At 47.2% G+C, this 13586-nt stretch overlaps 1 protein-coding gene across 1 annotated transcript in view; it reads left to right on the top strand.

Annotated features, from left to right (window-relative positions):
* Positions 1-13586, top strand: part of EVC2 (Ellis van Creveld syndrome 2) — a 143046-nt gene that overhangs the window by 15066 nt on the left and 114394 nt on the right. The window contains exon 6 of the mRNA XM_008566319.1: positions 1967-2020. Within this exon, the coding sequence (XP_008564541.1) occupies positions 1967-2020 (54 nt within the window). The remainder of the gene's footprint in view (positions 1-1966; positions 2021-13586) is intronic.

Raw genomic sequence — 13586 nt, 5'->3', positions numbered from 1 at the left:
ATGGCTCAGAGGCTGGGACCACTGCCCTTGGTGCATTTTCAGAAGCTGTGGAACTTCTCTGGGCCTCAGTTTCCCCACTTGAGAAGTAGAGGAGTGGGAAGACGTCTTCCAAATCTCTTCTAGTTCTGCCATTTTAGAATTGTAGGAGAGTGTGGAGGAGGCAGTGAAAATAGTTACCACCAGTGAAGAGCCTACTCTGTGCCAGGCACATGTCATCGTCGTAGCAAGGGAGAGGTACTGTCGGAAGTGCATTGCATTTGGGTCTGGAAACACACACACACACGCACGCATGCGCATGCGCGCACGCACACACACACACACACACACGCATGCGCGCGTGCACACACACACACACACACAGAGTTACCTAATCTGTATGTGATGGATCAGACAGGACCTAGACGAAGGCAGGTCAAGAGGGGAAAGGCTGGAACAGTTATATCAGGTTCTTTACAATATGTTATGTAAACTTTATGCCCACCGTATAAAACTATCACCGTATCCCACTTGCTCTGTGTATTCTGACTTCATGCTAGGGTCTAAAAGATATTCCTCATGCTTTGCTGTTTTTGTAGTAATGCGGGGGTGAGGATTTATGTTTTGCAAAGCATTGAAGACAAGCTCCATGCACACTTTACACTCCTATCTGCTTAGACCTTGGGTGTCAGAAAACACAGGAGGGAGGATCCCAGAGAGGGGAAGAGCACAGCAAAACATGATGAATGTGGCCCCTGAATTTGGCCTCTGGTGTCCAGCTCAGAAGACCTGAAACTCACAGGGCACCGTAAATATTTCAGAGCAGAAGCAGCTCAAAACAAGAAAGGGCTATGGGACTGCTTCACAGTTATGTCCTCTTAAAGGCTCATATTTAAAATTTTTTCAATATCCCTTCTAAAAAGGGGGCTTATATAGACTTCCTTTGAAGCCTCCTTGAGGCTGCCCTGCCGTCCGGTGAGAGTTTGGGATGCCCCAGTGCTCCCCAGCGTTGCTGCTGTAACAAAAGGAGGGTGTGGCCAGGGAATTTTCTACCTCGGGGAAGCCACAGCTGAGGTTAGGGAATTGCACAGGGGCTCAGCTCTCTGGACACCACGCTGCAAGTCCCAAGGCCAGGTTATGTGCAGTGATGCTTACGACTGCTGCTCCTGCTACCACCAATTGCAGTGACACTTTGTAGCACTCCCCATGAGCCAGGCACTCTTCTAGGTTCTGTCGTAACTAATCCTCACAGCAACCTTATGAGTTGAATATGATTTCCATTTTACAGATGAGAAAACTGAGACACACGTTCATACCTGGCCCAAGGTCAGACTCCTGGTGAGTGATGTAGCCACGTATGAACCCAGGCAGACTGGCTCTAACCATGACCCTACACTGTCCTTCTGTTGCAAGATCTTCTGCCTTTATCCCCAGGAGGAAGCACATTCTCACAGCAGGTCTCCTCAGACACCATGCAGTTGGGGAGGTCACCCTTCATTTTTCCATTTTCTGTGTTTTTCTCAGCAGAGGAATATTAGAAGGCCTTAGCAGTAGACTGTAGGGAGTCAGGGTTTGGCGAGAGGTCAGAGCTCAGAATTCTATCCACCTTTTGTGAAGGCAGCAGATGCTCCAAGAGTGGGAGACACCGGCTCTCGGTCACACGCCAGAAAGCTATGGAGTCTGCGCTCAACCCCAGCTGGCTTGACGCCAACCCAAGCATTTCACAAGGGTGTGCCGCCATGACTTTTCTTGGCTATTAGGGAAAGTGGTATTTGGACTTCACACAAGACTTTGTTAGAGAAGGTGGGATCATAATTCCACCGAACTTTCCCCCTGAAGGGACTTGAAGACCTCCACAAGTTCTAACACCCTCAACAGCAGGGGCCGATTGTAGTCCAGGCATGGCGGGTTGGAAATAATGCCGAATATTACCTCAGGTACCAGACTCCAAAGACTGTTGACTAACGCATTTTCTTTTTACCTCTTCTAGAACAGAACACAGCTAAAAGCCCTTTTCACCATAACAGCAGAAGAAAAGATAACGGTAAGAGAAAACATACGTCCTGACACCCCCACCCTGCCTATCTCAGACCCGTGTGTCTTTTGTGCCTGTGTCTTGCCTGTCCGCAGAGCCTAGGGGAGGGGCTGGCTGCTGGCCATGGCACCCCAGATGTGTGTCGAGTCTGGGAACTCCGTGCAGTCTCTCGATGCCCCCATGTGGCCCACAGCTATGCAGCTAATTTCCCTGGATGATCCTCCATCTGGAGAAGATGGGTTGGCCACTGCTGGGCAGGCTGAGGCTCCACTGCCTGTCTGTGCTGCTGGTCACTGTGCCTCTACCTACCTGCCCCCAGCATCCAGGTTTTGGTGACGTTTTGTCTTCCCAGTTCTTCCCAACACTCAGTCCGTGGGCAACTTTCCCTGCTTCTGCTGTTCACCATTTCCAGAAGGAAATAGTTCTCCACTTTTGATCGTCATTTTGATCATTCACAGCTCACATATTCACTCACACACATGTTACCCTGTGTTAATTCACGACGTGACAACACATTGCATTTCTGAAGCACCCACTGGGCCAGGCACTCTAAGCAGTTTGCATGTGCTGGATCATGCTGTATCTTCACCACAGTCGTGTGAGATAGATACATCACCCCCATTTCACAGATGGAGGAACTGAGGCACACCAAAGTCAGGTAATTTGCCCAAGGATGCACAGCTAGAATGTCAGAGTCCCCAGACCACGCTGGGTGTGATGGTTCTCTAGGATGAGTCGCAGGACTTACACAGAGTTGTGCTCGCGGCTATGATGTATTACAGCATTAAGGACACAAAGAAAATCAGCAAAGGGAAAAGGTGAGTGGGGAGAGGTTTGGAGAAAACCAGCCTCAAGATGAGTCCAGAATCCTCTCCCAGCAGAGTCACATAGGATGTGCTTAATTCCCCAGCAGTGAGTTGTGACAGCATGTGTGAAGTGCTGTCCACTGGTTGCTCCTTAGAGACTCAGTGCCAGGGTTTTCATGGAGGCCATCCACGTGGGTGCCCTGCCTGCACGTACCAAGACTCCAGACTCCCAGAGGATGGCAGATGTTCAGCACATGCCACATTGTTTGCACAGAATGTTTGAGGACAGCGAGCCACAGTTACCTGGGAGTGGTAACTCCCCAAATCCACATTCCCTGACACCAGTCAAGGCCCATCCATGCAGTCAGGTCTTTCAGAGGACTGCAGCCTGGGCTGGATATATTAACTCTTCTCTGCCTGGCTATCAGTGATAGAAGCAGCCTTTGAACTCAGGCACTTTGGCTCCAGAGCCCTGTGTTGAGCATTGAACCACACTGTCTCCTAGTGAGCCGAAGTCCTGCACAGAAGTCGTGGAATTAACATGTGGGGCCAGCATGAGCAAGCTGGCAGTTTAGTGGGGCAGTCAGTACAGAGGTAACATCCTCCTGGCTGGTCTGTGAGCTCCTGGCAGTGAGGATGTGTCTGATTCATCCGTGTCCCCCACTGTGCCTTATGTGTAGGTGGCTCTCAGTGGGTAAATACCCCTTGATTGAGCTGATCGTCATCAGGGAGGATGATTGCCACTTAGTGGAGGAGGTGGCTGGTTGCTGTATGACTGAGCAAAAGGCAAAGGACATTCATTTGGCAATTATTTATGAGCCCTGTGTCCCTGCCCCAGGCCCACTCATGTGGACAGAGATGAGCCATGTCCAGGTCTCAGGAATGTCTCTTGCCCACATGTTGCCTTTGGAGAAGCAGGACTAGGTGCCCCCTGGCATGCAGACCATGGGTGCAGGTCTTGGCAGTGGAGCAGGTGCCCCCTAGCTGTGGACCACGTTCAGGGAGCTCACTATTGAGTGGGGAGACAAGGCGTGTGTATGCAGCGGCCCTGCGGTCGTGGTATGGGCACTGCAGGATCTTGAACTAGAAGGTCTGGCTTTGAATCCCTGTCCTTCCACTGATTGCGACCCTGGGCCTGTAGTTACCTCTGGACCTCAGTTTCCCCAGCTGGAAGATGAGAGTAATAGGAGTGCTCCCTCACAGGGTGGTGGTCGAGGTAAATGGATCAGTAGGTGTAAAGCGCTCAGTACAGTGCTCAGCAGTTTGTAAGTGCTCAGTAAACTCCAGCTGTTGTCATTGGTATCGTTATTATACACACAAAAACAACACAGCTTTGCCACGTGTTGGGTGATAATCCTGAGTGAGTGTTATGTATTGGGGTCTCATGCTCCGATGCCCATGGAGGACACACAGGTGTTATAAGTGCAAGATTCTAGCGGGTAGTGGAGTGTGGGACAGCCTGGGGACTCAGATTGCCCATTGCCCCATGGTCCTTACCCTTGCACTGAGACATTAAGTGAAAAAAATAAAACTAAGCCATGTGCAGTTATGACAGTTATGACTGAATTTGTGAGTCTGTGACTTGAAACACAGGTTGTATGTACTGTGTATACTGAGAGGAGAGAGAGAGAGAGCTCCTTGGGCTGGGTAGACCGGCAGTCTTCCTGGAGGAGGAAGAAATAATTTGGGCCTTAATGGTAAGATTTGGTTAAAGATGAGGAAGGGGTATTCCAAAATAAGCAGCTGAAAATTCTACTTCAAGGTGAAGCAGGTTGTTTGGTCGGACAGAAGCCAGGATCTCCTGGGTGAGACACACATGACGTGCAGCATGGCCCTTGCCAGTCACAGTGTGTGTCCATCAGGGCTGACACGGGCACCCATGGAGATGACGTACTCATCTGGGAACGTGTGACGTGATAACAGGAAGTGGCTGGCGAGGGCAGCCAAGCAGTCAGAGTAACACAGGGTAAGACGTGAAGTTATCCACGGTGTGAGTTGGGATTGGGTAACACTTGGACGCTGCCCATCATCTCCTGAATTTTCTGTTACTTTCCTGAGAACAGAACTGACACCTGTCAAGCAAGGAGAACAAAGCCCCAAGACATTGCTCCTGTTTTGCCTCATGGAGTCTTCTTTCCCTTCTATCTCCTGAATGAATAGAATCTCTTCCAAAGGGAAACAAAGGTCACACTGTGCTGGACATTGAGACCAGATTGTACCAGACGTCACTTATAGCTTCCCCTGTTCACCACGTGCACCATGGAAGGGCTGGGCACTGCCAGGCACTGGGGGACAGGCCACTGTATCCTGCTGCAAGGATCTTGGGTCTAACCAAGACAGAGACCTTTAAACCAGATTCATGTAGAGTGTAATTTAGTGATAATTCTAATGGGACTTTGTGGGGAATGTGATCAAATCAAAGTTTCACCTGAAAATATTTATTCACTTATGGAACTAGATGAGAAGGTTTTAAAAATGAAGAGTAAAGTGGAAAGATTTGCCCTAGTGGATATTAAAAATATTCTGAAGCTACATTAATGCAGTATGCAATGGAACAAAAGAGAGTATCTACACGTACGTGTATATAATAAAACAGTGTTTAAAACCATTGAGAGAAGAATGCATCCTACATGAACGTGGGGCAACTGACTGGATCATTTGAGAGAAGAATAAAGGCAAATTCCTGAACCAATTAAAATCTATTAAAGATAAAACAAATTGTGAAGTGTAGATATGGGCTAATATTACACGATTTGAAGAAAACCATGGATTTGAGTATACAAGTAGTTGTAAACTTTACCATTAAAAACTGCACAAAGAAAGATAAATGAGAAACTTGGGGAAATATTTGTGATGTACGTAAGAGACAAAAAATTAATGTGTTTAATACATAAAAAAGCACCTATTCATAAGAGCAGGAATGCCTCAGTAGACAGCTACCAACAGTACGAGAATTTCCTGAATACAAGGTTTTATGAGGTGCCCTGGAGTCACAGTGGAGGTGCTTGTAACCACTGGCAAAATCATGGCTTTGAGATGAATTCAGGGGACCAGGCTGTGCAGGTGATCACGTATGATCACATCTACCTTCTCTTCACATCATTTCCAAGCCACCTAGCCATTGCCCTAGTTCAGTTCTTGTCTCTTATTCAGATTACTGCCCAGTCCCCTAACTGTCCCTTCCTGCCTCCAGGCTTGCTCCCTGCCTGCCCAATGTCCACACTGTGATGACCTTCCTTAAAACACTAACCTGCTGCTTTATGTTCCTGAGGGGGTCCCCACTCAGCATTAGGACAGTTGGCCCTTGCTGACTCTCTCCCTGTGCCACTGAGTCCCTTTTTCCCCACATTGCTCTGGTTTTGCATGTGGTGTTCTTTTCTTACCTGTTGTTTGAGCAACTTCTAAATGTCCTACAGAATTCCAGTCAAGATGGCAGAATAGACAGTCCCCAGCGTCACTCTCTCCCACAAATCAACCAATTTATAACTATAAAAAAGCAACGATATCCAAGCTGGGGCCGCTAGAGCTCAGGGGAAGAGGAGGAGAGACCTATGGAGTACATGAAGGCAGGAGAAACCACGATGAAGGAAAGAAAAAACTGCTCTGACCATTTTGAGCTCTGGCTGCTTCCAGGCTGGAGCTGCTGGGCACACGGAGCAGGAGTTGGCAAAAGGCACGGCTGTGCCCTTTGGATGAAGTTGTTTGGAGGTGGCAGGGAAGAAGAGGGCCTTGGTGGCCTCCAGGCCAGCAAGACCACTAATAGGGTTCCCGTGGGCCCACATAGGAGCAAGGAGCCACAACAACTGAAAAAAAGGAGCCACTCAGAGGCCGGTGAATCATCGTAATGGACTGGTGCATGGCCCGTCCTATGGGGAGGGTTTGCAGCACAAGCGGTAGAGGAGATGGGCCCACTGGGGGAACACTGGGGCACAGCAAGAACAGCTGATCTGCACCCCAATCAGCACAGGACCACTCAGAGGAGACTGGTCAGGAATATAGAACTGCATGGGGTGCAGTTTGATGAAAAGACTCAGGCCCGGATCAGAATCTCTACACAACCCAGGTGTACCGGGTCTCTGGAGAGCTGGAAGTACCTATAAAGTCAACCATTAAAACCTGAGCTGCACAAAAAGCCTTCCCTAGGGAAACAGCTGCAAAGCAGCAATTTAACAACCACAGAGCTCAAGTGCTGGTCCCCACAGGAAGTTCCCCCATTTTAGAAGTAGGTAAAGGACAAAAGATTAGTTCTAGCCCAGGCACACTGCCAACACCTCGGGACCTACCCAGGGACCTGAGGTATGGAGCCGGGGACTGGACCCCCTTCCCATAACTAGGCACACTGCCAGCACCAAGGAGCATGCCAAAAACATCCCCTCCATGTGGGTGGCCCACCACAGCCACCACAGTAACCAAGACTGCCACAAAAGTGGCTAGATGCCACAACCACCACGCAGTGGTCTGCCAGTTACTGGAGTGCAGTAAGGAGAGTCACCAGCAGAGACCAAAGAAAAGAAGGGGATGTCTCTCTCCACAAAGCCCATTCCAGACTGACAGAAGAAGCATCTGCTCTACAATAATCTTGGAGGACATGAACACACCTCTCAGCATTGGACAGATCCTCTAGGCCACAAATCAACAGAATAACCATTACTCTCAGAGGGAGAGAAGAAATCTAGGGTTATCAGAGGTGGGAGGGGCAGGGAGAGAGGGATGGGGAGAGATTGGACAAGGGGCATAAAGAATAAGTACTATTTGTAACAATATATATGCTAGTAACATTGATTCGATCAACATATGTCAACATTGAACCCCCAAATATGTATAATCAATTATGATTCAATAAAAATTAAATGTCCTATAGGACGCTGGCCAACTTCTCCCCTCTGTAATTCCCTGGGCTCCTCCAGACAAGCTGGTTGCACCCTTTGGTGGACTCACATGGCACTGCAACATCTGTTAAACCTTGTCACTCTGTGACTTGGAGATTTTTCCTCTGGATCGCAGTTCATACGCTTTTGTTGACATTAGAACAGAATTATTATCCTGGAAGAGACTTTAAAGATTACCTAGTCCCACTTCTTCATTGTAGAGCAGGAAACTCAGGTCCCGAGAGGCTCTGGGAACTGGCTGCCATCCTGAAGCTCGACGACACTGCTGCAGTGTGAAGTCACGTTGTGCGGCTCGTTCTCTAATCCAAGCTTTATTTGCTAGATTGTTCCATCAGTGAGTGTGGTTACCTCTGAGCTCCCTCTAGCCAGAATTGTCAGCTCAGAGGCCAAGATCCTCTTTGCCCTCAGGGATGCCCCTCAAAGTCTATGGGACAAGGGTCAGCAAGCCACTGATCACTGCTTCTTGGATCTTCAGCTCAAAGTGAAGGATTTCAGCTAAATTACTCCTAAAATCTCTTCCAGAAAAATCATTCTATATGGTCTCCAGTTTTCTTCAAACTTTTCTGTGTTTTGGGGGGTGGGTGGGTGGGATTTAATATATGGCCATTGTGGACATTTTGAGGAAACATCCCCTCCACAAGCCCCCTTCCCCTTTCACATACAGTTGTAAGAATAAAATAGTTATCTCATGATCCCACCACCAGAGAGAACCATTGCTAACATGTTAGCTTCTTGCCTTCCACAAGTTTGTGAATATATTTATTGCATAATCGAAACCAAACTCTATAGACAATTCTTCATTGTGCTTTTGTAACTCAGTGTTGAATTCTAAGCACTTGAAGCTTTCCTTTTGCAAGGCTTTTTTATCTAGCATCGCTCTTTGTAAATGCAGTGATAGAATTCGTCAAAGGCGTCTGCTCCAGCTCATGTGTGATTAGTGGTGACAGTAGGTGATTCTTTCCCAGAGACAAGGAGGAAAGTTAGCCAGGTCTCTGGGGGATGGAAAGCCAAGGTAACCACCTCTTTTTCTTTATTCTAAGACAATGAAGTTTATGGTAAATATGCTCTTCGGAATCTGTGCTTACAGTGATTATCAGTGGAATTTGGCTACAGCATTTTTAGGGGAAATCTCAGAAGTATGATTAACTTGGGGCTGATTCTAGTGGTCTAAGATGCTTTGACTGCAGTACTTATCACTGTGCCGGTGGATCTCTCCAGCACCCAGCCTCCCAAGCAAGACATTCAGGGACATCTTGGGCTCCTCCTGTCTTTGGAATCCTATGCATCTGTTCCACCGCTCAGTCACTACATCCCATTGATTCTGTCTCCTAAACACTCCTCTAATCCGTGCCCTTCTGTCCTACCTGACAACAGCAGTAGCGGCTCAGATTTACTGATTCTGTGTGCTACAACCCTGCAAAGTGGGCACCATTTGTGTGTGTGTGGTAAGGAACACATAATATAAAATTTACTGTTTTTGACATCTAGTACATTTATAGTGTTGTGCAACCATCACCACTGTCTCGTTCCAGAACATTCACTTCACTCCAAAAGGAGACTCAGTGCCCATTAAAAGCAGTTACTCCCCTCCTCCCCCCCTCCCCCCAGCCCCTGGCAGCCACTAATCTACTTTCTGTCTCTGTGAATTTGCTGATTCTGGACATTTCATGTAAATGGACTCACAGTATGTGACCTTTCATGTCTGGCTTCTTTTATTTAGCATAATGTTGTCCATGTTCCTCCATGTTGTAGCATGAATCAGAACTTCGTTCCTGTTTATGGCTGAATAATATTCCCTTGTACAGGTGTACAGCATTTTGTCTCCCTATTCATGAGGACGTTTGGGCTTTTCCTACCTTTTTGGCTACTGTGAAGAGTGATGCTGTGAACATTTAGGTACAGGTTTTTTCTTTGAACACCTGTCTTCAATTCTTTTCTATATATACTTAGGAGGGAGATTGCTGGGTTGTATGATAATTCTATTTTTAACTTACTGAGGAACCAGAGGCACTATTTTTATCTTCATTTTACAGATGAGATCTGTACCCTAATGAGATCTGTACCCTAATGAGATCTGTACCCTAGGGAGGGGAGGCCCAGGGCCCTACAGTGGTGGTAGGGGCGGACCCAGGAGCTGAACCCCCAGCTAGGGCCGAAGTCTGTAGTCTTCACGAGCATGTCCTGCTGCTTCCCATGGCATGTTTCATGTTTCATGCCCCATTGCTTTTCCTTTGGCCGTGGCCTCCAGGCTGAAAGCACACAGTAGCCAGGATTATCTTTCTAAAATATTGGTCTGACCATGTTTCCTCCTGGCTTAAAAGCCTGCAGTGATTCCCCTAATGCCCTTAGGATGATGTTCAAATCCCTAATCTGCTCTTAAAGGCCCTTGGGGCCTGGGCTGCTTCTCTTGCCACCTGCAGGCCCTGCTCTTGCTGTTCTCTCTGCTGGCTGTCCCTCCTCCTAGCCTGGCTCACTCTCTTTTGCCCATGCGGGTCACCTCTTGGAAAGCCTTCTTTGGTCCTTTGAGCTAGGATAGAGGCTGCCCCCTTGCCCCCTCATCCTCCAGGCTTCCTGCCTCAGCCCAGGCACACTGTGTCATCTGTCTGCTTGCCTGTTCATTCCTCTGCAGGATTATGAGCTGCTTGGACCAGGGACTGGGTCTGCTTCCTCCTTGTCCTTCCAGTGCTCAGCACAGAGCTCTTCAAATCAGTGAGTTAACTAGACATCAGGAATGCTTACCATCACATTGAAACACTGGGTCAAAACCTGCCAGCCCACTGTGATGTAACCACTTAAATAGAGAGATCCAGGAAAACAGAATCATAAGAAAGCTTGGTTTTGACACAGGTGAAATGGATGTAAGAATTCTGAGTTTAAAGTGTTGTTTGAAAGATTAAAAAAGAAATAGGGCCTAGCCTGTGGAAAAAGCTCAATAAAGATGTTGTTGGTTAAGTGTACTTTTGAAGTGATTGTGAAGGCTTTTAGCCAGAGACTCAGAAATTCCAAAGTCCTGCCCTGCTACTCACTCACTTCCAAAAGGTGGGCTGTATAGTTAGGATGGGAATCAAAAGATTAACGGGGCAAAAGCCCTTGATTACCCAAGGCAGGGCTCCTGGTAAAAGGCCAGAAAGGCCAGGCTTGGAGCCTGAATCCTAGAGAGGCAGCTGCAGCATGAAGGCTACAGATTGCTGGGTGTGAATCTTGGGTCCATTACTTACTACCTCTGTGACCTTGGGCCATTTATTTAACTTATTTGTACATTGGCATCATAATTTATAAAATAGGGCCCACCTCACAGTATTGTTGTGGGGATTAAATGGATTGGTACATGTAAAGCACTCAGGACCATCCCTGGTGCTTAGTGTCTGCTCAATACGTGTTAGCTACAATGATGGTGGTCGTGATGATGATGGAGATGATGAAGTTGACAGTAGTGATGATGATGGTACTGATGATGGTGATGGTGTTGATGCTGATGGTTGTAATGGTGATGATGGTGATGAAGATGATGGTGATGGTGGTGGTGATGGTGATGATGATGGTGATGATGGTGATGATAATGGTGATGGTGGTGATGATGACGGTGATGATGGTGTTGATGCTGATGGTTGTAATGGTGATGGTGATGATGACGGTGATGGTGGTGATGATGGGGATGATGGTGATGATGATGGTGATGATGGTGATGATAATGGTGATGGTGGTGATGATGACGGTGATGATGGTGTTGATGCTGATGGTTGTAATGGTGATGGTGATGATGATGGTGTTGATGCTGATGGTTGTAATGGTGATGGTGATGATGATGGTGATGGTGGTGATGATGGTGATGGTGGTGATGATGATGGTGATGATGAAGATGATGGTGATGGTGGTGGTGATGGTGATGATGATGGTGATGGTGGTGGTGATGGTGATGATGATGGTGATGATGATGGTGATGATGGTGATGATAATGGTGATGGTGGTGATGATGACGGTGATGATGGTGTTGATGCTGATGGTTGTAATGGTGATGGTGATGATGACGGTGATGGTGGTGATGATGGTGATGATGGTGATGATGATGGTGATGATGGTGTTGATGGTGTTGATGATGCTGATAGTGGTGATGATGATGATGATGATGGTGATGATGGTGATGATGATGTTAATTGTGAGGATGATGATGATGATGATGGCAGTGATTATATGGAGCCTCCCTCTTCCCATAAAGCTACACCTTGAGCTCTTACTCTTCTTTGGTTCTCTTCATGGAGGAAGAAAGTTGAAATGTAGAGGCATTTTGGATGGAACAGGGGAGCAGGGCCTAGCATAATTTAGCAACAACACAGATAAATGAAGGAAGTGAGCATCATGAGTGGCAGGTTCGCCCCGTGGAGGCAGGCTCTACTTGGGTTTTCTCATCACTTGCCGTCAGAGAGTAGAAATTGTAAGAGAGAGGACTAAAAGATGGTAGGTTCTGCAGAGCTGGCCCTGGCTTTGCTCTCTCCCTAGACACAGTGTTCCTGAAGATGTGCTGCTGCACTGAGCTAGGCCCTGCTCTGCTGAGCTCCCCACATGCCTCCACTCTCCAGATTCTCCTGGCCATGCATCTGGCCCAAGGAGACTAAAATCTCAAGATGCAGACTCAGAGAAGAGAAATGAGGAGAGGAAGAGAAGTGAGGTGGCCTGACTCAGCCATCTAGCTCTACTTCATAAAGTAGGAGGTGGAGAGGAAAGAAGGGAGGGAGAAAAAGAGCACGCGTGGTGTGACAGTGCTCTTCTTGCCTTTTACGGTGCAGTGACCCTGCCCACATGCAATTTTGTCCCAGTCTTTGTTTCTAGTTCTCACCAATGAGGTAAGTAACTTCCACCATAGTGTGGGAGGCTGGAACTAAAAATGTTTTAGAAAATCACACAGACCCCAGGACAGTAAGTAGTGTGATCTTGTGGGGAGAATATAGATGTTGGAGTCCAGCAGAGCTAACACTCATGTTTTAGCTGTGGACTTTGATTAATTATTTAATCTCTTTGCACCTCCATTTGTCTATCAGTATTGTGGGGACTATACGTGCCCCACAGGATTGCTGGAAATTGAATGAGATAAAGTGTGTAATGCACTGTCCTCTGGCTGCCATAACAAATCCCCACAAGCTTGTTGCCTTAAGCAACTGAATTTATTCTCTCACAGTCCTGAAGGCTGGAAGTTCGGGCACCAAGTCTTTCTGTGAAGGATGATCTGGGTGGTACTCAAGGTGTTGGCAGGGCCATGTTCCTTCTGAAGATTTTATAGAAGCATCTTCCCTCGCCTCTTCCTAACTTCTGGTGGCTGTGGGAATCTTTGGCATTCCTTGGCTTATAGCTGCATCATCCCAGTATCACCTCAGTCTTCTCTGTATGTTTCCATTTGCCTCCAAATCCCTCTCTCCTTATAAAGATACAGTCATTGGATTTAGGACTCACCCTACTCCAATATGACCTCATCTTAACTTGATTACATCTACAGAGACCCAATTTCCAAATAAGGTCACATTCACAGGTACTGGGGGTTTGGACTTCAACATATTTTTTTGGAGGACACAATTTAACTCATGTCTTTTTGGAGGACGCAATTCAACTCACTACATGAACCTAACCCAGAGACCGGCATACTGTAGGTGATGAAAATCATTAATTTCCTTCACCTCCTTCTTCCTAAAACTGTAAAAACAAGTTGTTGTCTTCTTTCAGAGAGCAAACCTTGAAGACAGATCCTGACCTCCAATGCCTTTGAACTCTTTAGAGAAAGATTTTTTGTCTCCTATCAGTATTTTAATCTAACCTCCGTGCAATGCTATTCATATTTATCCAGTTTATTAACTTTTTTTCTTGTCCAGTAGGTACACAATCAGGGCTCAG

This window comes from Galeopterus variegatus, unplaced genomic scaffold (assembly GCF_000696425.1).
Source record: "Galeopterus variegatus unplaced genomic scaffold, G_variegatus-3.0.2 Scaffold234, whole genome shotgun sequence".
Lineage (NCBI taxonomy): Eukaryota > Metazoa > Chordata > Mammalia > Dermoptera > Cynocephalidae > Galeopterus > Galeopterus variegatus.
This window is presented reverse-complemented; position numbering and strand designations above follow the sequence as displayed.